The sequence below is a fragment of the Phyllobates terribilis genome, unplaced genomic scaffold (assembly GCF_046119375.1).
Source record: "Phyllobates terribilis strain yellow unplaced genomic scaffold, ASM4611937v1 Scaffold_2__4_contigs__length_985480577, whole genome shotgun sequence".
In the NCBI taxonomy this organism is placed as follows: Eukaryota; Metazoa; Chordata; class Amphibia; order Anura; family Dendrobatidae; genus Phyllobates; species Phyllobates terribilis.
In genome coordinates, this window is record NW_027362762.1 from 636795123 (window position 1) to 636820966 (window position 25844).

A 25844-nucleotide genomic window follows, 5' to 3' on the forward strand; every position below is an offset into this window, starting at 1 on the left:
ATAATGATTAAAGGAGAAACTTACTCTATACAGTTCGCGGGGACAAATCATCATAGGTGGAGGAGGGGCTCCCCGATATGCTTTGGACGTTATTGAACGTGACCCGTTGCTTATAGTATCTATACCCCCTTGCAATGAGAACTGCTCCAACCTTGGCAAACTATTTTATGCTGAAGGGAGAGACCTGTCCACACTCCCTTGTGCCAACATCACAGGAGCTGGGCTCCACCCTTCATGTTTTTATTAAAAACACTAACTTCTGGGATAACTTGCTGCTCGTTGATCGCAGAAGCTTGTAAACGACAAATTTTTTTCTGTTATGATTTTACCTTCATTTAGAAACCAAGCATGGCATGTTTGTGACCCTTTATTCTGGTGCTTTTGCGCTTCAGCTCCACGGAGGGGTTTACGGCTACAAAAAATGAGCATATCGCTCCTTGGCTGACCCTGCCACTAAAAATATAGGTACCATTATTATCAGAATTATGGAACTCGAGTTATTCCATATTTCGTATCAGTGCCGGCGAGACTGTAGATTTCCTTTTGAAGTTCGGGAAGCAAGCTTCAATAATTACACGTAAATTATTGCAAGCCTGCGTGTAATCACCCCCTGGGTATGCCAGGGAGAAAGATGCTTGCATTTTAATTAGGTTGTAACACTTCTTGGCTGGCATTTGTTTGTGTTAGCTAGTTCTGCTGTGGGTGACAATTTGCAGGGAGACACTGTAGATTGTCATCTCTAGACAAATACTATAGGGAGGGGGGATAGTCGACAGGGGGAAGCAAGAAAGAATTCTTCAACATTTCTCAATATTTTCCTGACAACCTACCTCCAGTATGCCCCCTCATTAAGACCAGAGTGAACAATGCCAGTCTTGATTTATTTTCTATCAGTAAGAACAAGAAATACAAAGATTTCTTCTTTCTCAATCCTCAGTATTTGCCCTCACCATCAATGCTTATTGGAGAAAATAAGTAATTTGATACACTGCAAACTGCAAGTTTTCCAACCTACAAACAATGGAGAAGTTGTTTTTTTTATCATAAGTACACTTCACCTGTGAGAAACAGAATCTAAAAATAAGACCAGAAAATCACATTGCATTATTTTTAAATATTTCATGCAATAAAATGCAATTTAATTAAGTTTTTGATCACCTACAAACCAGCAAGAATTCTGGCTCTCACAGATATGTTAGTTTTTCTTTAAGAAACCCTCCTACTTTGCACTCATTACTTGTATTAATTGCACCTGTTTGAACTCATTCCCCATATAAAAGACACCTGTCCACACAATCAATCAAACTCCAACCTCTCCACCATGGCCAAGACCAAAGAGCTGTCTAAGGTAGTGTTCCCCCAACTCCAGTCCTCAAGGCCCACCAACAGGTCATGTTTTCAGGATTTCCTTACTATTACACAAGTGGTGGAATTATCGCCTGAGCAATACTAAGGAAATCCTGAAAACATGACCTATTGTTGGGCCTTGAGGACTGGAGTTGGGGAACTCTGGTCTATGGTCACCAGGGACAAAATTGTAGACCTGCACAAGGCTGGGATGGGCTACAAAACAATAAGCAAGCAGCTTTGTGAGAAGGCAACAACTGTTGGCACAATTATTAGAAAATGGAAGAAACACAAGATGACTGTCAATCTTCATCGGTGTGGGGGCAAGGATGATTCTGAGAGGCTGGAGCCTCCAGGTAGGCAGGCTGGTAGGCACAGCAGGTAACAAGCAGGAGCCTCCAGGTAGGCTGGCTGGTAGGCACGGCAGGTAACTGGTATGTTCTCCGGGTAGGCAGGCTAGCCTGGCATATAGACAGACTGGCGGGTTGGACCGTAGGCAGACCGTCGGGCTGGAGAGTGTACTTGGCTGGCGGAGACAGGTAGCAGGTAAAGGCTCCAGATAAGCCCATAGACAGACTGGCAGACTGGGCTGTAAGCAGACTGTCGGGCTGGACTGGTAGTCAGGCTGGCAGAATGGACTGGTAGTCAGGCTAGCGGACTGTACTGGTAGTCAGACTGGCAGCGGGACCTGAGGGCTGAAGCAGAGTTAGTACACAGAGCAACAACCTTGCACAGGCACCTCCATTTTGGAGGAGGTGCCTTTTATATGAGAAGTCCTCCGGCCATTGGCTGGGGACTCCTTAGAACGGCGCGCGCGGCCCCTTTAAGAGGGAGGGAGCGCACGCGCGCCCTAAGCACAGTGTCTAGGAAGTTGCGTGCGCCGGCAGCAGCAGCAAGAGAGCCAGAAGATGCCGGGCCAGGAACTAGTTCTTGGAAGACGGCTGGAGCATTACAGAGGCTGAAGGGCATCACGCGGTATTCATAGTGGCCGTCCCGGGTATGGAATGCCATCTTCCACTCGTCTCCTTGGCGGTTTCGGACCAAGTTATACGCCCCACGAAGATCGAGCTTGGTGAAGATCTTCGCGCCTTTAAGGCAGTCGAACAGCTCAGAGATGAAGGGGGTATTTGTTTTTGATGGTAATCTGGTTGAGTCACCTATAATCGATACAGGGGCGTAGTGAACCGTCTTTCTTTTTTACGAAGAAGAATCCTGCTCCAGCCAGGGAGGTAGATTTCTGGATGAATCCCCTACCAGATTTTCTTCGATATACTCAGACATGGCCCGGGTTTCGCCCAGCGACAAGGGGTAGATACGCCCACGGGGTGGAGAGGCACCGGGTACCAGGTCGATAGGGCAATCATATGGCCTATGAGGTGGCAGTGTCTCTGCTTCCTTCTTGTCAAAGATATCTGCATAGGACCAGTAAGGTGCCGGTAGACCAGGTAAATTAGCCGGAGGGCGAGCTGGACGGACCGGAGCCAGGCAGGACTCATGGCATTCCTGACCCCAACGAAGCACTTCACCGGATCTCCAATTCAGGACTGGCTCATGTTTCTGAAGCAAGGGCAGACCAAGCAGGAGAGCGTGAGAGAGACTGGACAGCGCGTGAAAGGAGATCTTCTCCGAGAGCAGCATTCCCACCTGAAGGGTTACAGGCTCTGTGACGAGCAGGATGTTCACTGGAAGAAGCCTCCCGTCCACAGAGGCGACCGCCAATGGTTCAGCCAGACGTATAGTAGGAATCTGGTACCGCTCCACTACCACCTGTGAGATGAGATTCCCGGCGGATCCGGAATCCAAGTAGGCTGTCTCAAAGAAGCGCGTCTTGCCGCTGGAAATACAAACAGATAGAGTCAATGACGGAGAGGTTTTGCTCTTGTTTAGGACGACCTCTCCAAGCGGTCCTAGACACTGGAGTTTTCTGACTTCACCGGGCATGAACTGATCTGATGCTCTTTATTGCCGCAATAGAAGCAACTCCCCTCTGCTCGGCGTGTCTCCAGGCGAGATTTGGCCATCTTGGTTTGGTCAACTTGCATGGGTTCAGGCGAGCGTGCCCTGGAAATTGTTGGTTGCGGTACTGGCTCTTGGAAGGTTGGTGTGAGACGCGGAAATCTACTCTCCCGGGTTGTCTCCTTGGCACGTTCCTGAAAACGGATGTCAATCTGGGTAGCCAACGACACTAGGTCGTCCAGGGTGGAAGGAATGTCCAGACCGGCTAGTTCATCCTTAATCCGTCCGGAAAGACTTTCCCAGAAGACGGACACCAGGGGCTCGTTGTTCCAAGCAAGTTCCGATGCCAGGGTCCGGAAATGTATGGCATACTAATCCATGGTGAGACTCCCTTGATGGAGAAGAGCGGAGGCAGTAGAGGATTTTCGTCCTGGTTCATCGAAGACCTTCCGGAAGGCAGCGAGGAAAGCCGGTAGGGGACCCCCTGGTGTCTAATGTTTCTCCCACAGGGGGTTTAGCCATGCCAGTGCTTCTCCAGTGAGGTGAGACATGATGAATGCCACCTTGGCCTGGTCAGAGATGAACTGGTGTGCCAGGAGCTAAAAGTGCAGGGTGCACTGATAGATGAAGCTCCGAGCTAGGGCGGGGTCACCAGCAAAAAGTGGGGGTGTCGAGAGCCGGGGTCCATAGCCAGACGCCATAGTGACACTGGGTTGTGGTGCCGCCGGAGCAGGTGCCGCTCGGCTAGAGACGGACACAGACGGGGTGGACAGCGTGCCCAGGCGTAAGTTAACAGTCCGTAGAAAAGACAGGATAGTCTCCTGTTGGGCTCTCGGACGTGACACCGACTGATGCAGGTCAGAGAGCGCGGGGGTCTGGGGGCCACCGGGTTCCATGGCCCATGCAAACTGTTACGGATCCGGGTGGTGGAACCTCTGTGCTGCGGTGCAAGGAGGGACCAGAGGGGCGTAATTAGGTATCAACCTGGACTGACCAAGGTCGTACGGCGGCTCAATCAACTCCCTGAACCAGGGAAGGACTGAGCAGAGGGACCAGGTGCTACTCTGGGCCAGTCCTTGTATGAGAGCAGGTGACTCCCACGGGTCAGAAGGCAGGGACTGACCGGTACAGTAGATGAGCACAGCAGGCAGGCTGACGGGTGATCCGGCTAGATGGACTGGCAGACACTACGGGTAACTAGCAAGAGCCTCCAGGTAGGCAGACTGGTAGGCACAGCAGGTAACAAGCAGGAGCCTCTAGGTAGGCTGGCTGGTAGGCACGGCAGGTAACTGGTACGTTCTCCGGGTAGGCAGGCTAGCCTGGCCCATAGACAGACTGGCGGGTCGGACCGTAGGCAGACTGTCGGGCTGGAGAGTGTACTTGGCTGGCGGAGACAGGTAGCAGGTAAAGGCTCCGGATAAGTGGACTGGCCAAGCCCATAGACAGACTGGCAGACTGGGCTGTAAGCAGGCTGGCAGACTGGACTGGTAGTCAGACTGGCAGCGGGACCTGAGGGTTGAAGCAGAGTTAGTACACAGAGCAACAACATTGCACGGGCACCTCCATTTTGGAGGAGGTTCCTTTTATATGAGAAGTCCTCCGGCCATTGGCCGGGGACTCCTTAGGATGGCGCACGCGGCCCCTTTAAGAGGGAGGGAGCACGTGCGCCCTAAGCACAGTGCCCGGGAAGCTGCGCGAGCCGGTAGCAGCAGGAGAGCCGGAAGACGCCGGGCCAGGAGCACGGCGGTAAGGGGGACGGCGTCTCTGTCTGTCAGAGGGCAGAGACGCCGATGCTACAGGGAGGACCGGGTCAATAACCTGAAAAGAGCTGGGACCACAGACTCCATCATTATCATTAGTAACACACTACGCCGCCATGGGTTAAAATCCTGCAAGGCATGCAAGATCCCCCTGCTCACACCAGCACATGTCCAGGCCCATTTGAAGTTTGCCAATGACCACCTGGATGATCCAGAGGAGGCATGGGAGAAGGTAATGTGGCACATGAGACCAAAATATAACTTTTTGGTATCAACTCCACTCGCTGTGTTTGGAAGAAGAATGAGGATGAGTACAACCCCAAGAACACCATTTCAACCGTGAAGCATGGTGAGGGAAACCTCCTACTTTGGGGGTGATTTTCTGCAAAGAGGACAGGACAACTGCACCATATTGAAGGGAGGATGAATGGGGTCATGTATCTCAAGATTTTGGCCAACAACCTCCTTCCCTCAATAAAAGCATTGACGATGGGTCGTGGCTGGGTCGTCCAGCATGACAATGACCCGAAACACACAGCGAGGGCCTCTATGGATTGGTTCCGTAAGAGGCATTTCAAGGTCCTGGGGTGGCATAGCCAATCTCTCCAGACCTGGACCCAATAGAAAATCTATGCAGGGATCTGAAACTCAATGTTGCCCAGCGACAGCCCTGAAGATCTGGAGAAGATCTGTATGGAGGAGTAGGCCAAAATCCCTGCTGCAGTGTGTGCAAACTTGGTCAAGAACTACAGGAAACGTCTGACTTCTGTAATTGCAATTACTTATTTCATGCAATAAAATGCAAATTATGTAAAAGCATACAATGTGATTTTCTGTATTTTTTTTTTTTTTAGATTCGCTCTCTCACAGTTGAAGTGTACCTGCGATAAAAATTACTGTCCTCTCCATTCTTTGTAGGTGGGGTAATGCAGCGGCTTGCGGCATTACTGTAATGGTCCAGGGTGTGTTCTGGTTGACCATGTACCTCTCCCTCAGGTGACTGATCACATGACTGTGACATCAACACAGGTCCTGTGCACACAGAAGGACTGATCACATGACTGTGACATCAGTACAGGTCCTGTGTGCACTGGAGGATATATAAATCCTGATTCTTTTGAAACAAATTGAGAAAGGCGTGAGGCCTGTTCCCCGTGTGTGGGACACCGTGAGAGTGTGAAGCCTGGTGAAGCCTGAAAGGTAGAGGCTGGATCCCCGTGTGTGGGGCATGCCAGTAGCCTTGGATGGCAAGAGTCCTGAAAGGCAGAGGCTGGATCCCTGTGTGTGTAAGAGATGCCAGTAGCCTTGGAAGGTACGAGGGCTGGAGACCCCCATCTGGGAAGCCGTAAAGCCACAGCTGTGGCAGAACAAATCTGATAGAAACCGCTAGACCCGGCAAAAGGTAAAAGCGGTGCATTATATGGACATTGATATAGATACTTTGCTTAAGGCTGTAACTGGAGCCAAGTGGGCCTGTCTGCCACCTGAAAGGCTCTTGGATGTTATGTGTGTAAACATGCTGGTGTGCCACTGAGACGGACTATGTTATAAGCAGTTATGAAGTGTAATAAACTGCTGGATTTCATGTTACTGGAAAACGTCGCATGTGTGCTTTAATTGACCCGGTGAATCGAATGTCCCCCAGCATGATGACTAGCGCTGCCTTACAGTGGGAAAACTTGCAAAATCAGCAGTGTATCGAATACTTATTTTCCCCATCTTAGGTATGTGTAATATATATAGATATATTTATATGGATATCTATAATATAACGGTACTATAATATAACGGTAGATGCGTCCCTCTGTCTGAAGCCTCTATAGACTGCGCACGCGCGACGCACCTGCGCAGTCTGGCTCCAGACAGAAGACCGCATCCAGCCGTTACAGGTAAGAGGAGTGTATGGCGCCGGAGATCGTGGTATGTGTAGTCACTGAATGCATACCGCGATCTCCGGCACCATAATGACATACTTACCTGACCCAGACAAGTGTTGCTGCGATCCCTCTGTTCTGGCAGGAGGCCGGGCGGTGAACTGCGGCGTCGGAATCGGTGCATGCGCATAGTGCGCTATCCGGCGCCATTTTACTGAAGACACATTTGCACTGCCTCCGGCAGAACAGGACGCAGTGCTGGAGCACAGGGAAGAAAGAAGAGTAGAAGTGTTTGCTTTTTTGTGTGTGTGCAACGTGACGGGGATGAGGAATACTTTGCTTACCAGGATATGGATGAGAGGCCATGCATACCAGGATAGGGATGAGGGGGGCCATACATACCAGGATTGGTGGGATGAGGGCTGCCATACATAACAGGATAGGGATGAGGGGTGCCATACATACCAGGATAAGGATGAGGAGTGCCATACATACCAGGATAGGTATGAGGAGGCCATACATACCAGGATAGGGATGAGGAGGCCATACATACCAGGATTGGGGGATGAGAGGTACCATGCTTACCAGGATAGGGATGAGGGGTTCCATGCATACCAGGATAGGGATGAGGGGGACCATACATACCAGGATACGGATGAGGGGCCATGCATACCAGGATAGGGATGATGGGTGCCATACATACCAGAATTGGGGATGAGGGGACCATACATGCCAGGATTGAATGCCAAGAGTGTGCAAAGCAGTCATCAAAGCAAAAGGTGGCTACTTTGAAGAACCTAGAATATGACATATTTTCAGTTGTTTCACACTTTTTTGTTAAGTATATAATTCCACATGTGTCAATTCATAGTTTTGATGCCTTTAGTGTGAATGTACAATTTTCATAGTCATGAAAATACAGAAAAATCTTTAAATGAGAAGGTGTGTCAAAACTTTTGGTCTGTACTGTACATACATATATACATACATTGGTGTGAAAGTGTTTGCCACCTTCCTGATTTCTTATTCTTTTTCATGTTTGTCACACTCAAATGTTTCAGATCACAAAACATATTTAAATATTACATAAACATATATTAGTTAACACAAGTAAACACAAAATGTTGTTTATAAATTAAAGTCTTTATTAGTAAGGAAAAAAAGAAATCCAAACCTACGAGGCCCAGTTTTAAAAAAGTGATTGCCCTAGTCCATCCCCCCTTAAAACATAAATTAACTGTGGTTGGGAAGCTGTGTTCAATTTCCATAGCCACACACAGGCCTGATTACTGCCACACCTGTTCTCAATCAAGACATCACTTAAATAGGACCTGACTGACAAAAGTGAAGTAGACCAAAAGATCCTCAAAAGCTAGATGTTACGGGTCCGGGTGGTGGAACCTCTGTGCCGCGGTGCAAGGAGCGACCCAGAGGGGCGTAAGTATCAACCCGAACCGACCCTGGTCGGACGGTGGCTAACGACTCCGTGACCAGGGAGGATCCGGGCAGAGGGACCAGGTGCTACTCTGGGGACGACCTTGTAAGAGAGCAGGTGGCTCCCACGGGTCAGATGGCTGGGACTGACCGGTATGACGGATGGACACAGCAAGCAGGCAGAAGTCTCTGGTTAACTGACAGGTGGTCACGGTACGTGACAGCAGAGCAAGTAGTAGTCTCTAGGTTTACCAGGCAGGTGGTCACAGCAAGTGACAACAGAGCCTCCAGGTAGGCTAGCAGGAAACAGACGCGTGCTCCCAGGTGAGCGGGCTGAAAGACAAGGCAGGTAACAGGCTGGAAACAGGCGGGTGCTCCCAGGTGAGCGGGCTGACAGACACAGCAGGTAACAGGCGGGTAACAGGCTGGCAGGCAGGACGAGGAGTCAGGCTAACAGCGGGACCTGAGGGCTGAAGTAGAGATAAGTAACTGTGCAACAACTTTTGCTCGGGCACCTCCATTTTGGAGGAGGTGCCTTAAATATGGGAGGTCCTCCGGCAATTGGCCGGGGACTCCTTAGGACGGCGCGCGCGGCCCCTTTAAGAGAGAGGGAGCGCGCGCGCCCTAAGCACAGTGCCCGGGAAAGAAAGCGCGCCGGCCGCTGCAGGAAGAGGAGCGCAGGAGGACGCCGTGCGGGGAGCGGGGAGGTGAGAGGGACGGCATCTCTGCCTGGCAGGAGGCAGAGACGCCGATGCTACGCTAGACATCATGCTGCGATCCAAAGAAATTCAGGAACAAATGAGAAACAAAGTAATTGAGATCTATCAGTCTGGAAAAGGTTATACAGCCATTTCTAAAGCTTCGGTACTCCAGCAAACCACAGTGAGAGCCATTATCCACAAATGGCGAAAACAAGAAACAGTGGTGAACCTTTCCAGGAGTGGCCAGCCAACCAAAATTACTCCAAGAGTGCAGCAGCGACTCATCCAAGAGATCATAAAAGAACCCACAACAACATCCAAAGAACTGCAGGCTTCACTTGCCTCAGTTAAGGTCAGTGTTCATAACTCCCCCATAACACTCTGGGCAAAAATGGCATGCATGGCAGAGTTGCAAGACGAAAAACACTTCTGAGCAAAAAGAACATAAAGGCTCGTCTCAGATTTGCCAGAAAACATCTTGATGATCACCAAGATTTTTGGGAGAATACTCTGTGCTGCATGACAATGATCCAAAACACACCAGAAGGTCCACCTCTGAACAATTTTGCAAAGCAGAGTGGGCCCAAAATTCCTCTACAGCATTGTAAAAGACTAATTGCCAGTTATCACAAACGCTTGATAACAGTTGTTGCTGGTAAGGGTGGCCCAACCAGTTATTAGGTTTATGCGGCAATCACTTTTTCCCACAGGGCCATAAAGGTTTGGATTTCTTTTTCCTTAAATAATAAAGACCTTAATTTAAAAACTGCATCTTGTGTTTACTTGTGTTATCTTAGTCTAATATTTTAATTTGTTTTGTGATCTGAAGCATTTAAGTGTGACAAACATGCTACAGAATAAGAAATCAGGATGGGGCAAACACTTTTTCACACCACTGTGTGTGTGTGTGTGTATATGTATATGTACAGGTGTACTCCTTCTTTGTCTTCCAACGTTCATAGACCTTTTGAATCTAGTTGTTTCTACCTTCCTGGCCTGTAGAAAAAAAAATTATTTCAGATATTTGTCTTAGACTTTTTTTGTAAGGTTTTCTAGGATATGTTTATGGGACTAGTTATTTACACTATTCTAATTTTCTTGCAGCAACTTTGTGTTGGCACCTTTATAGTCATTATGATCGCTAGAGTGCAAGGGTGCAAAATTGAAAGAATGGTTCAGTTTCCAAAGTCCTTGGGTTTCCATTATTCGTTTTAAATTCTTCATATGCTTCCTCGGTGTACTCGCTATTCTCACGCTTCGCCTAATCTATCAATACCTCATTGCTGCAGCACCCACTGAGTCAATTCCTGGGCTCATTGGTCATGCCAATGTACAAAGGAGAAGACCACACAGACCAGTGAATGACCGACCTCAGCAGTCACATGTGTTGCTGGACTTTTGGAGGATGAGTGTGGCTAAATTGGATGTTTTTACACTTGGCATGGCTATGGAGGATATAAAATTAATAAAAGAAACCCCTTTTTAAAGTTTTTTTATGACAGTTATGACAAATTGCTATCATACGGACTGAATGTACGTAGATTACAACTTTAACAATTTACAGTTTAAAATAAAAAAGTGCCATTTTCAGATTCTGTATTTTATTTCTTATTTTTATTTTACAGAAAACAACTGCAGTGTGGCTTAAACCACAATTGTGTGTTGGAGGCATTGATCTTCCACCGCTAACAATTAGTATCTGTAAAACTCCAGATTTCTGGCTAAAGGTTGGAGTAATTAGTGGTATTTGTTCTGCACTTGTGCTCACAGCGCTCACTGGTTACTTCTGGAAGAAAAATCGAAAGTAAGTGTTTATAAAATGTACATGATCAAAATATAGATCTATTTTTATTCATTCATAAAATGATTTACGAAGTCAAAATAAGTAGACCTGGAAGCAATTGTGCAGAATATTCTATTGAAATTGACTTTTCATTTCTACACTTAATTAATTTCATATTTTCAATGTTTCCTAGGTTGGAGTACAATTATTCACGACTGATGATGAATGCTCCATCCAAGGAGGGTGAACTTCCAGCTGCTGATAGCTGTGCTATTATGGAAGGAGAAGATGTAGAAGATGAGCTGTTATATAGCACCCGTCATTCTATATTGCGTAAATTTATATCATTGACCGAAAAGGTACGTCTCGCTTCTTAAATGTTATTTTTTTTTAAATTCCACAATGTTGACAAGACAAAATAAAGTTTATCAAACTGGTTAAGGAACAAGACACAGGTTCATCGTAAATGTTGAATTGGGCTAAAGTCAACACTGGGGACCACAAGGATCAGTATTATGCCTAATTCTTTTTAATCTCTTTATTAATGACCTTATGGATAGTCTGAGAGTAATGTGTCAGTCTTTGCTGATTAACCCCTTAATGACCTGAGCATTTTCCGTTTTTGCGTTTTTGTTTTTTGCTCCTCTTGTTCCCAGAGCCATAACTTTTTTATTTTTCTGTCAATATGGCCATGTGAGGGCTTATTTTGTGGGGGATAAAATTGTACTTTTGAACAAAATCACTGGTTTTACCATATCATGTACAGGATAACAGGAAAAAAATTCCAAGTACGGCAAAATTGCAAAAAAAGTGCAATACCACAGTTGTTTTATTTTTACCACGTTCACTGAATGCTAAAACTGACCTGCCATTATTATTCTCCAGATCATTACGAGTTCTTATACACCAAACATGTATAGGTTCTTTTCTATTTAAGTGGTGAAAAAAATCCAAAATTTGCTAAAAAAATAAAAAAATTTGCCATTTTCTGAGACCTGTAGCGCCTCCATTGTTCGGGATCTTTGGCCGGGTGAGGCCTTCTTTTTAGCGCACCGAGCTGATGTTTTTATGTTTTTATTGATACCATTTTGGGGTAGATCAGAAGTTTTGATCGCCTGTTATTGCTTTTTTTTCTTTTTTGCAATGTTGCGGCGACCAAAAAACGTAGTTCTGGCACTTAGAATTTTTTTTCTCATTACGCTGTTTACTGATTAGATTTATTTTTTTTATATTGATAGATCGGTCGATTCTGAACGCAGCTATACCAAATATGTGTTTGTTTGTTTTTTATTGTTTTATTTTGATTGGAGCGAAAGGGGGGTTTATTTCAACTTTTATATTTTTAAAAACATATTTTTTTTACACTTTCTGCTTGCTTCAATAGTCTCCATGGGAGACTAGAAGCAGCACTTATGTGATCGTTTCTGTTACACACAAGCAATGAGCAGATTACCTCTGTGTAGCTGAAATGCTAACTTGCTATGAGCGCCGACAACTGGGCGGCGCTCACAGCAATCTACAATCTAGACATGACAATCACAGGGGTCTGCTGCAGACCCCGAGTTGTCATGCCAACCCATTGGTGACCCGCGATCACGTGACGGGGTCACCGATGGGCGAAGTCAGTGACGCGCTTCCTGGAAGCGCGAGTTAAATTCCGCTGTCAGAGATTGGCAGCGGCATTTAACTGGTTAACAGCCATGGGTAGATCGCGATTTCACCCGCGGCTGTTGCTGGCACATGTCAGATGTATAAATAAGCTGACATGTGCCCGGCTTAAGTGCGGGCTCAGCGCCGGAGGTACCGACGTGGTGCGTACTAATACAGTGGTTCGTCACAGTGGTTAACTAGATTATTACATGGGATGGAAGACCTCTCATATGATAGGATGAAAAAGTTGTGCTTGTTTAGTTTAGAAAAAAGACATCTCAGAGGAGTTTATGTATAAATACTAGTTATGAGCGAGCACTAAAATGCTTGGGTACTCGTTACTCGAGTCGAGCAAATCGAAATGCTTGGGTGCTCGACCCGAGTAACGAGTATAATGGATGTCAATGGGAAACTCGAGCATTTTTCCGGCTCCAGTAGCGTAAAGTCTCCCACCACTACCTCTTACATACAGATGTTACAGAGAAACTGCGAATGGATACATTAAATCAGTTAATTTTGTCTGCTTTGATAAATTTCTGAGTACAGTTCACCGTAAAAAACACGAATCTGTCAATGAGTGTATGGAAAAAAGCAATAAAGTTATGGACAGTGTAAGAGATGTATGTCACCAGAATAAACATTCATTACCAGCAGATGATACCTAGCACTTATCCCTATATTAAATTCAACTAACAGCGGTATTAATTGGGAATAGAATAGACTTTGTTTTTTTTTCCGGTTGCAGCATCAAGGACTAGAAGACTGTAATCCTTGACTAGATGGCTGTAATACGCTATCCCTACTGTGATAGCTCAACCGTTGTCACGGGTGTGTCGCCACGAAGATCGTCACGATTACACAGCCTGACTTCTCGCAGCTGACTTTTTGGTGCTTTGTGTTTTTCGGCAGTGAGGGAGTTAATTCTCTCTCTCTCTGTGCTAGACGAGGTCCAGCCTCGCCCAGCTGCAATCAATGCTGCTGTAGTGAGACTCCTTCAAATGCCTGCTGGTCTGTTAGGGAAGTGTCGGTGAAAGCATTTCATGCAGACTAACAGAGCGGATCGTGGTATTTGGAGTTTCAGAGATAAGTGTATTTGGAGTGTTTTTTCCCTTCCTCGCTTTATCATTTATCTCCTTTCCCGTTGGTGTTCCCTCTGTTGTAGTTGTGTAGTTTTTGTATGCAAGGTGGTTTTGGTTTTTCCCTTGTACTGTCTCGTTCGTCTAAGTACTGTGTGTGGGCATATTATTACTTGTCCCCTTTTGTTGTGATCGGGGTCCTTCTCAGGACTAGATTACTTAGGTGCAGGGATCCTCAGGAGGTAGGGGTTACGCTGGCGGCCTGGACCTCTGTACCTTTAACAGTACCTCCAGGTTGAGGGATTAGTCAGGGCCCCAGCTTAGGGTCAGCTTAGGCCCCCTACCTCCAGTATACAGAGACAGCGTGACAACCGTACATGAATTGCAGATAAGAGTGGTATTATTAGAGAATAGATTCTATTTGAATTAACCCTGAAAAAAGCTATCAGTTTAACTTAGCAGCATCAAGGATTGTTATTTCATCAACCCTGCTGGGTAATATAGTGGAGCGTTTCACATCTCCTCAGCCTGATATGGCGGAGACAATGATTTTCTTTACTTACTGTACAAAGTCTCCTGTCCTGGCTGTGAAATCCTGTCTGCAGTGTGTGAGTTCCCTATGTGACAGCCCACAACAAGGCACTGAATCATATACTAATAGAACCCACTGGCTCTTTTGGTTTCCAAAAATGCTCTCTCAACTAGGTGGAGCCTCCGAAAAGCATTTTTTCCCATTACTAAGGAGTGGGTCTCCTAGACTGGTAAAGCTTATGCATTAAGTGCAAGGGATGCCAAAAATTGGAAGGAGGCACTCTAATAGTCCTTTGAAGACACGTAGTGGAGGGCCTCAGAATTTTTTTTTTCCCATTATTAAGGAGTGGGTATCCTAGACTGGCAATGCGCATGCACTAAGTGCATGGGCGGAAAAACATTTACCCCTGGGGGGGGGGGGGATACATATATATCAAAGAATGTTAGAGTTAGGCCTCTAAAAATTATTAATGTGGGCATCATAAACACCCTTAAAGCGTTGCATGATGATCACCGTGTTGATATGGTGGTAGAGGAGGAGAAGGACAAAATAAAAAAGACAAAATCCTGAAGTGTATACCCATTAGTCATTGCCGCTCACCATCTTGGTGGGGTCCTTAAGGTTTTGTAGAAACACTCAGATGTCAAACATCCATGTCCACTCATCTGCACTTATGTGAGGATGCTGACCGGAATACCGACTGGCATGTTGGAGCTGGTATTCAGCTACTGCCCTCTGCTGCTCACAAAGCCTTGCCAACATATGCAATGGTGAGGTCCAATGCATTTGACATTGCACACCAGTCGGTGAGCAGGAAGTTGCAAACGCTGCTGCAGCACTGCCAGGGCAACAGAAGTTGTAGCTGACTTGTGGAAATTGGCACACACGTGGCATACTTTCACAAGTAGCTCAGCGCAGTTTAAATGGCTAATAATATTTCAATGCTGAGAAAAACTTGCAGGATTAGTATCACAGCAACATTTTCCCACCTCAGATGGACTTGTTACACTGCAGTAGCAATATAGCCATGCTATTGCTAACCAACCAAGTCTGGCTGTATGCTTTTAGCACACAACTGGTGCAGTTTAAATATATTATTTCAATGCTGAAAAAAGTTTGCAGGATTTGTATTACAGGAAAATGTGCCCAACTCAGCTGATGTTTTCTCACCTCTTGCACTATATAGCGATGCTACTGCTATCAAGTCTGCCTGTATGCTTTTAACGCACAACTTGAGCAGTATGAATGGCGTATTATATTTTTTTCACAACAATTTGCAGGATTTAGAGCAAAAAGAGCATTAGTAACCCTGAGAAGGGTTATTGAAGAGTTGCAGCAACTCAACTTGTTTTAACCCTTATAGCTCCCTACTAAAAAAAAAAAAAAAAAAAAAAAAAAAAATTTGGTTCCAAAATTGTGCTGCTGTAAAGTAGACATGTGGGAAATGTTATTTATTAACTATTTTGTGTAACATATCTCTCTCATTTAAGGGCATAAAAATGTAAATTTTGAAAATTGCTAAATTTTCAAAATTTTTCACCAAATTTCCGTTTTTTTCACAAATTAACGCAAGTGATATCGAAGAAATGTTACCACTATCATGAAGTACAATATGTCACAAAACAAATCTCAGAATCAGCGGGATCTGTTGAAGCGTTCCAGAGTTATTACCTCATAAAGTGACAGTGGTCAGAATTGTAAAAATTGGCCCGGTCATTAACGTGCAAACCACCCTCAGGGGTAAAGGGGTTAAAAAAGCTTAAACTGCATGTGTTGAAACCCCAGTCTTTACCTGGGAGAGATCTTGTAGATGTAGTTTAATTACATTGTGTCTTTAATGGTATATTTAACCCCTTTACCCCCGAGGGTGGTTTGCACGTTAATGACCAGGCCAATTTGTACAATTCTGACCACTGTCACTTTATGAGGTAATTACTCTGGAACGCTTCAACGGATCCCCCTGATTCTGAGACTGTTTTTTTGTGACATATTGTACTTCATGATTGTGGTAAAATTTCTTCGATATCACTTGCTTTAATTTGTGAAAAAAATGGAAATTTGGCAAAAATGTTGAAAATTTTGCAATTTTCAAAATTTGAATTTTTAAGCCCTGAAATCAGAGCGATATGTCACACAAAAGAGTTAATAAATAACATTTCCCACATGTCTACTTTACATCAGCACAATTTTGGAACCAAAATTTTTTTTTGTTAGGGAGCTATAAGGGTTAAAAGCTGACCAGCGATTTCTCATTTTTCCAACAAAATTTACAAAACCATTTTTTTAGGGACCACATCACATTTGAAGTCACTTTGAGAGGTCTTTATGACAGAAAATACCCAAAAGTGACACCATTCTAAAAACTGCACCCCTCAAGGTGCTCAAAACCACATTCAAGAACTTTATTAACCCTTCAGGTGCTTCACAGGAATTTTTGGAATGTGGAAGAAAAAAATGAACATTTAACTTTTTTCACAAAAATGTTACTTTAGACTCAATTTTTTTTTATTTTCACAGGGGTAACAAAAAAAATGGACACCAAAATTTGTTGTGCAATTTCCCCTGGGCACGCAGATACCCCATATGTGGGGAAAAAACACTGTTTGGGCGCACGGCAGGGCTCGGAAGGGAAGGAGCGCCATTTGACCTTTTGATTGTAAAACTTGCTTGAATAATTAGCGGACGCCATTTTGCATTTGGAGAGCCCCTGTGTGCCCAAACATTGGAGCTCCCCCACAAGTGACCCCATTTTGGAAACTAGACCCCCCAAGGCACCTATCTAGATGCATAGTGAGCACTTGGAACCCCCAGGTGCTTCACAAATTGATTCGTAAAAATGAAAGTGTTTTTTTTTTTCACTTTTTCATTTTTACGAATCAATTTGTGAAGCACCTAGGGGTTCCAAGTGCTCACTATGCATCTAGATAGGTGCCTTGGGGGGTCTAGTTTCCAAAATGGGGTCACTTGTGGGGGAGCTCCAATGTTTGGGCACACAGGGACTCTCCAAATGCAACATGGTATCCGCTAACAAATTGAATGGAAAATCGGCTCAAATTGTTAGCGGACACCATGTCGCGTTTGGAGAGCCCCTGATGTGCCTAAACAGTGGAGCTCCCCCACAAGTGACCCCATTTTGGAAAATATACCCCTCAAGGATTTTATTAAGGTGTATAGTAAACATTTTGAACCCAGAGGTACGACACAGAATTTGATAACATTAGGTCATCATATTGAATAAGTTGTCATTAGTCTTGAGCGCAAGTGCTCGCTACTTGAGTTTGCATCGGGTACTCAGGTATGTGACGCGCCCCCTGGGCCTGTGCTGTGCAGGGGATACCCGGAGCCGGATCGCTGGGGGTTGTAGTCTCAGTGTGGCGGTGACCCGGTCCGTGCCCAGGGTGGTCAAACCAGTGGCAGTCTTAGGTAATAACAATGTCCGACTACGCCACCCGTGGATTGCGGTCAGTGGGGACCGCCGCTGCGCTGCAAACCGCTGAGGCTGATGTTGTATGCGCAGCCAAGTATGGCATGACTCCCCACGGGAGAAGTATTGCCTCAGGGCAGCTAATGTGGATGATGGGAGTGATGGTGTGAGCATCCCAGTACTGATGGTGCTGGTGCGACGATGAAACAGAGACGTGTGGTGCAGTTCAGGGTCTTTACTGATGGTATTACGCAGACCCTCCCGGGAGTACTGGCTAGCAGTAGAGGCCTGGTCAGTCTGTAAGCAAGTAGGATCTCTCCTGGCCAGGTGGAGTTGAAGGCCTCCCCAACTATCTGCACTCTTTCCTGGCTACCTTGCTCTATGCGGGTAGAAGTAGCCCACGTCCCTGAGTATACTGTGTGGTGCTCACCCGTATGGCCGGTGACTTGGGGCCTTCCGTTAGCCTCCGCTTCACGATGGCGGTGCGGGTCCCTTGCTTGTGACCGTGCCTCCGGGCTTCTAAGGCCAGAGGACATGGAATCCCCTGCCGGTTGGATTCTGCTGCTGGACCTGGATGTCCCCACAGCCTCGGACTCCGTGTCTGGGTTTAGTGTCTTCAGCCAAGGCGAGCTTTCTAGCTTCCAGCCTCTGGCACTCGCTCCTGCTCCTACAGAGCTCCTAGTTCTTGATTTCCCTGTGTCTGCTGTCCTCCAGACCAGACTGCGTCTCTGTCTGGGACTTCACTCACTAGGCTCTGACTGACTTAATCCCGCCCCAGACCCAGTTTATAAGGGCAGATTCCTCCCCTCCCAGGTCTGGGCGGGCAGTGTTGCATGCTTAGGGCTCCTGACCAGAGAAACCTCCCACTTGCTCTCAGACATAATATTTCTATTACTGTGGCAACCAGACCCCTGGGGTGCCACATATGCACCATGTACAGCGTGTGCTCGAGTCCCTGCTCCGCATGTTTCACGGTTATTAGACACCCAAAAAAAAACATGCGGGGATCGCTCGTGCATGGCAGGCAATCCCCGCAAAGTTTTTTTGGCCGCGAAGCATATGGGGCGGAGACTCGAGCATGTCACTCAAATACCCACGATACTCAATGCATACCAGAGCACCCAATGCAAACTCAAGTAGCGAGCACTTGTGCTCAACACTAGTCACCATATCGTCATCTTTTTTTTCTTACTTTTGAAAAAAATCCCAACCCCATCACAACCCTAACCCCAAACCCAGCCCTAACCCTAGCCCAACCCTAACCTGAGAGTTTATTTTTTACGCCGTTCCTCATGCGGTATAAGTGATTAGACGACTTTATTCTTCGGGTCGGTGTGATTACAGCAATACCAGAATCATATGGGGTTTTTATGACTGACAGCTGTCACACACTAAAAGACGCATTTTTTGTAAAATCTAGTTTTTGCATCGCCATATTTTGAGAGCTATAATTTTTCCAGATTTTGGCCGACAGTCATGTGACGGCTCGTTTTTTGCGGGATGAGTTGACGTTGTTATTGGTGCCATTTTCAGGCACGTGACATTTTTTGATCGCTTTCTATTCCGATTTTTGGGAGGCAGAATAAACAAAAAACAACAATTCAGGAATTGTTTTTTTTTATTCTGTTCCGGGTGTGGTAAAATTGATAAGGCAGCTTTATTCTTCGGGTCAGTACATTTACAGCGGTACCACATTTATATCGTTTTTCTATGTTTTGCACTTTTACATAATAAAAGCAATTTTATAGAAAAAAATATATTTTAGCATAGCTTTATTCTGAGAGCTATAACTTTTTTATTTTTCGGCTGATGGAGCTGTATGGTGGCTTGTTTTTTGCGGGACGAGATGAAGTTTTCAGCGGTACCATTTTTATTTATATTTGTCTTTTTGATCGCGTGTTATTCCATTTTTTGTTTGGCGGTATGGTGATAAAGCATTGTTTTTTGCTTCGTTTTTTTTTTTTTTTACCGTGTTCACTGAAGGGGTTAACTAGTGGGACAGTTTTATAGGTCAGGTTGTTCCGGACGCGGCGATACCAAATATATGTACTTTTATTGTTTTTGGTTTTTTTATAATAATATTTATTGATGGGTACATTATATTTTTATTTTTGGTGGATTATATATTTTTTTTTTTTTAAATATTTTTGCAATTTTTTTTAATTTTTTTTTCACTTTCTGATAGTTTTTATACTTTATTACTTTGTCCCACTATGGGACTTTCACTTTTTATTCTCTGATCGCCTGCATGGCACAGGAATGCAGCACCATCCCTGTGCCATGCAGGCTGTCAGCGCTGGACAGGGAGAAGATAGTTTGGAGATGCACTGCGCATGTCCAAAAAATCTTCCTGCTGTCTGGTGACCCGGATGTTGTCATGACGACATCGGGTCGTCATGGCAACATCCTGGAAGCCGCGGCAGACATCGCTGGATGCCGGAAGAGGAGGTGAGTATCGGCGATCACCTCCCCTTGCCACCGCAATGCTGCGATCGACTGCGATCGACTTCGATCGCAGCATTGCGGGGGTTAATGTGCTGGGAGCTGTGCGGGACCACTCCCTGCACATAGCCCTGGGTGTCAGCTGTGACAATCAGCTGACACCCGGCGGCGATCGCGCCCGCACAGCCTGTGTGCGGGCGAAATTGCCAGGGCGTACTAATACGTATCAGGTCCATAAGGCCCAGGGCACAGATACGTACTAATACGCCCTTGGTCGTAAAGGGGTTAAATGATTGGCCCTGTGGTGAATCATGGTGCTCCTGTACAATGTTTGAAAAGACAATCTGTGCTGACAGTCCCTTTAACCCCTTAATGACCAGGCCAAATTTTTTAAATTTGATGTGTCACTTTATGTAGCAATAACTCTGGAATGTTTCAACACATCTCATTAATTTTGAGTTTGTTTTTTCATAACACATGATATTTTATGATAATGGTAAATTTAGGTTGATATGCTTTGTGTTTATTTTATAAAAATATCAGAAATGTGACAAATTGCAAAAAAATGTGCAATTTTCAAACTTTGATTATCCCTTTAATACAAATAGTCATCCCACACAAATGTTAATAACATTTATCTCATGTCTGCTTTACATCAGCACCATTTGTAAAATGTTTTATTTTGTTAACATTTAGGCTGTGTGCCCACTATGCATTTTTTAAGCGTTTCCGCAGCAGCAATTCCACTGCAAAAACGCTTGGTAGAAGGTCTGCCATATTCCCCAATGATAATCCACATGTGCTGTGCACATGCTGCGTAAATTTCCACTGCGGATTATCATTGCAGAAAAATATGCAGCACTACCAATTATTTTGCGGAAGCACGGCGTTTTAGCCACCATTGACTTGCATTGGACCACATGACATCAGCAACACTGCATCTGCACATGCGGATAACATGCGTTTCAATGTGCGGATGGTACCCGGGTTTGGAGAAGAGGAGACTCTCCTCCGTACCCGGGTACCACAGTACCTGTAAAAAAAAAAAAGAATAAAATAAAAAATATGCATTATACTTACCTTCTGATGGCCCCCGGTGTCTTTATCCAATGCGTCCTGGCTTGCCGGCAGCTTGCAATGGTCTTAAGGACCTGCCATGACGTCATTTAGTCATGTGACGGGTCACGCGACTGCTGACGTCGGCAGGTCCTTTAGTGTACCGCGAGCTGCCGTCAAGCCAGGACACATCGGATAAAGACACCGGGGGCCATCAGAAGGTAAGTATGCCGCGCCCTCTGGGCCGTGGGGTACTCTGTGCCGGGCCGGTCATTGCTAGGGGAGATGTCACTGTGGTGGTGACCAGGTCCGTGACCCAGGGCGGTCAATAAAAGGGGATTTATAGTTTTTATAGTTTAATGTTCGTGATGCCACCTGTGGTATGCGGCTAAAGGGAGCCGCCACTGCAGAGCAGGTCCTCTGGAGCTGTTGTTAAAGCAGTAGAGTTGGTTTAGCTCTCCACAGGTAGAGCTTAGCTCCAGGGCAGTGTAGATGTTGTAAGAGGTAGATGTGACGAGTGCAGTATGGTGCAGGGGGATGATGGCACAGCAATAATTCACAGAGACAGTGGGGTGCAGTCTTCAGGGTTTACTCACAGTTGTGAAGTTCCTCAGGTTACACTTTCCAGATTATAACCGCCCACGTCGTCCTGTGCTTACTCAGGGAGGAGTTCAGCAAACCTTCAGGTACCTCCGCAGTACGTACCAGGACCCTCTTCTGTGTGTTCCTTCTGGTCGTCTCCCTGCACCTCACACCCAGTGTCCTAAGCCAGTGACCGCGGACCTTGTCGGGCGACGTCTTCTCTGTCCCCTGGGTCCTCTATGGCAACCTTTTTGGAGATTTAGATGTGGCTTTTGGCTGCAGCACCTGAAATGCTGCACCCTCCGGTTACCTAGTTGAATGTTGAAATTCTCACTAGTTAGGGGCCGGTCCCCTCTGCGGTCTGATCGCTCCACGTCCTGGTAGATTCGGGCGTACGGGTGGCCTCCAGCACTTCCCGTACCCATAGGATCCCCTCTTCCTTCTGGACCCTTCCTTCCTGCTCCTCTCCTCTCTTCAGTCTGTCCTGGGCCTCTCTCACTAGGCCCGCTCCACCTGAGCAGAGCTCCTTCTCCCACTCACTGTCCTCCTCTGACTGGAACCCTTCTAGATGGTTCCATCCCTTCTTATACTCCTGCTGAAGTGCTCCTCTAAACTCCTTCCTCCACCCACACCCACTACATGGTTCCCCCTCTCTTGGTTCCCCCCACTCCAGCCAGGGACAGGGATCAGCAGAGGAGTAGCGCATCTTGCCCCTCCTTCCGGTCTGGAGTAGTGTAGTGTCGGATGTAGGTGTTTGGGTCCTGGGCAGTACTCCATCCTTACCTGAGAGTGAGATACCACACCTCTGGGTGAGATGCAGTACCTCTGTGGAGACTGAACCCGCCGGGGCGCCACATAAGTATATATTTATTTTTTTACCATTCTCTCGGGTCACACTATATAAATCCATGCTGGTTGCATGGATTTATATAGTGTGACCAAGTTGTCAAGCACTTTCCAAGTGATGCTAAAATCGCTTGGAAAGCGCTTGTCAACCCGCATGCGGAAATGCATGTGAAGAACGCTTCACATCCGCATGTCCCTGGCAGGAAAAACACATGTACAATCCGCATTTACAATCCGCATTTACAATCCGCATTTACAATCCGCATTTACAATCCGCATTTACAACCCGCATGTACAACCCGCATGCGTTTTTTCTGCCAGGGAGATGCAGAAACGCTCAGGAAAAAATCCGGATCATTTCTGCATCGTGGGCACATAGCCTTTTGAAGGTTTAAAAATGTAGCAGTAATTTAAAAAAATGTTAAAGAAAATTTACAGAACTTATTTTTATAGTGACCTATTCAGTTTTGAAATGACTTTGGGGGTCCTATACATTGAATACCCACAAAAGTGATACCATTTTAAAAACCGCACCCCTCAACGTATTCAAAATTGCTTTCAGGTAGTTTATTAACCCCTCTCGTGCTTTTCTGGAATTAATACAAAGTGACATGACAGGAATGAACATTTATTTTTACCACCTAAATGTTTCTAACTTCTGAACAGGCCCCTAAGGCTGGAAAACTTTAAGGTCATTATTTGATTATGACTGCCATGACAAACATCAGGACCACACGATCAAGATATCAGGGTGCCGATGAGGTTAAAGAGAGAGCCCCCATACTCTGTTAACCCTCTAGATGCTGTAGTCACTATTGACAGCTGTATTTGAGGGGTCAAACAGCCATAGTTTGTGCCAACACTGATCGTGGCTGATGCAGCAAGTTGTCAGCTATAGTGTACAGGTGATAGCTACAGGATTGTCACCCCTGAGAAGATACTAGTCTCTTATATCGCATCACAGGTCAGTTTTAAGTCCTATTGGCGGTCATTAAGGGGTTAGGCCTCTTGTACAGCTGCTTCGGTTTCTCAATGACTGTGTTTCAACGACAAAAATGCTTATCATCATCACCTCTTTGGTATAATTGGTCGCTCATACACCTGGCTGTAATCCTACAAAATCCATGACATTGTACAAGTGTACCTGGAAGAATTGATGGTGTTTTTTAGGCTGAGGGCCATCACACCAAATATTGATTTCATTTAATTTCTCTTTTTCATTCACTTTGCATTTTGTTAATTGGTAAAAATAAACTAACACTTCTAATTTTTTTTTTTTAATATTCTTGCTTTGCAGCTTTTTTCCACACCTGCCTATAACTTTTGCACAGTTCATTATATATAGTAAGAAATTGTAAAATAAAAATGCACATGAATTGTATGCAAGTTGTGCTCCATTTGCATTAAAAATGTTCCATGCACGTCCTTGTGTGCCAATAAAATGTACAAAACACCAGCACAAATGAAGCATCATTTTGCTGAAATGCAAAGATATTAACCAACTTTGGATATGTGTGTAAAATCTTGATTTATTTTCCTTTTTTTTTTTTCAGAGAACATCAGATGGATTTGATTGTGTGCCTTTAAAGTCATCAGCAGAACATATGGACATGTAGCACAAAACTACAAATTATCAATTTATATTGTTTGTTATTTAAACCATAAGATCTCAGTTAACAGAGCAATGAGAGGACGCTCATGTAGAGCTATGGCTGCTACTCATTGGGCGTAAGCTGCAGAAAAAGCCATGATGACTGCAGTCAAATACTGTGGTCATTATGGGATACCACTGAATATGCCAAACATTTTCTATGTATAAAATAAAGCAATAATGCAGTTTTGTGCATAACTTTTTTAGTAATACTGTAGGGAACCACGGAAATAGTTGCTACAGAAGGGGAACCCCTTCTTCTATTTCTACCCTTTAAGACCACATTCACACGTTCAGTATTTTACATCAGTATTTGTAAGCCAAAACCAGGAGTGGAACAATCAGAGGAAAAGTATAATGGAAACATGTCACCACTTCTGCATTTATCACCCACTCCTGGTTTTGGCTTACAAATACTGATGGAAAATACTGACCACATAGTGAACACGTGAACGTGGCATAAGAATACTTTACATACCCTACACTAAGCTTCTCTCATTTTTGCTGATCATTGTATTCCAGCCCAGACTGGTTGACCGTTTTACTAAAACTCTTTTATCAAAATAAAATGAGTTCATCCCTGCGACAGGTCTACCTGCTATGGCCTTCTAGGGGAAACCCTGACTATGTGTCGGAGAACCTGAATTTGGACTGCATCAGACTAGTCATCCATGAAGCATGGTCCATGTCAGGTTCTCTTCGAAACAAAATCAAGTTTTGTAAAAAAAAAAAAAAAAAAATTCCTTACTATAGTTTAATTTTAATAAAAAATGTTAAATTTTTGCATATACTGCAAGATAGCAAACTTGAATGATCATGTTGTGTTCTCCATTAAAACTAAATCTTAAAGGAGTTGGCCACTATATTAACAAATGAAATGTGTTGGGACCATTTTGGCACTGACTGATAGGTGGGTATTACAGATTCTCCTCCAGAACTTGTCAGGGCAGGTTTCCTCTCCCATCCATACAATGGCCACAGGTGGAAGAGCATGTCATCAGTCAGTTTGTGGAGCAGAGAGCTGCTGTCTCTGGGGATGATGCACCTACTAATGCAGAAGACGAGCCTAAAATACCTGTATAATACCTGTTGTGAGGCAGTGACTGGGATTGTATACGAGGGATGTTATATATCCCCCAGAATGTGTACAGAGACCGATTAAATCCATTGGAGTGCATTGCAGTCACACGCTCACCTCCAGCTGCAATGCAGGAATGAAGGTGAGCATTGACCTGGTCAGGCTATCTGGCTAAGGCAGATTAAGTAAAACCCGGCAGGGCCTTCATTTCTTGGGGGAGGCTACAGGAAGGCAGTGGGGCGGCCTCCTCCCTCCAACCCGGGTTTTCCAGTGCCTCTTGCCACAGGTCCTTTAAAATCCCTGCACTAAGGATTAGTGTGGTTCTATGTTGGAACCTGCTAGGAGCACAGCAGGAAAGCTCATCAGGATTGAGTGTGGCTGAACTCACGCCTGGGAAGGCTCTGCACCTGTCAGGCTCTGAGTGGCCCGGCGCGGCCGTTGCCTATGGCAACCGTTGTTTAAGGATTCGTGTTAACCCGGCTGCGAATCAGAGGACTTTTCTGTTTACCCGTGAGTTGCTGAATAAAGCTGTTTTATATTGGACTTGCTTGGGTCACTGCCTCAGTTACTTCACGGTGTGAACACTGCCGCCTTACACAGTATAATACCTGTATAGTGGTAAGTGTCGCAATGTCATATTCCCAACACATTT

At 45.4% G+C, this 25844-nt stretch overlaps 1 protein-coding gene across 1 annotated transcript in view; it reads left to right on the forward strand.

Moving 5' to 3' along the window:
• ELAPOR1 (endosome-lysosome associated apoptosis and autophagy regulator 1) overlaps window positions 1-25735 on the forward strand; it is a 266746-nt gene extending 241011 nt beyond the window's left edge. The window contains exons 20-22 of the mRNA XM_073666607.1: window positions 10698-10876; window positions 11049-11214; window positions 24017-25735. Coding sequence (XP_073522708.1) covers window positions 10698-10876; window positions 11049-11214; window positions 24017-24079 — 408 coding nt within the window. The 3' untranslated portion in view covers window positions 24080-25735. The remainder of the gene's footprint in view (window positions 1-10697; window positions 10877-11048; window positions 11215-24016) is intronic.
• Window positions 25736-25844: the final 109 nt, after the last annotated feature.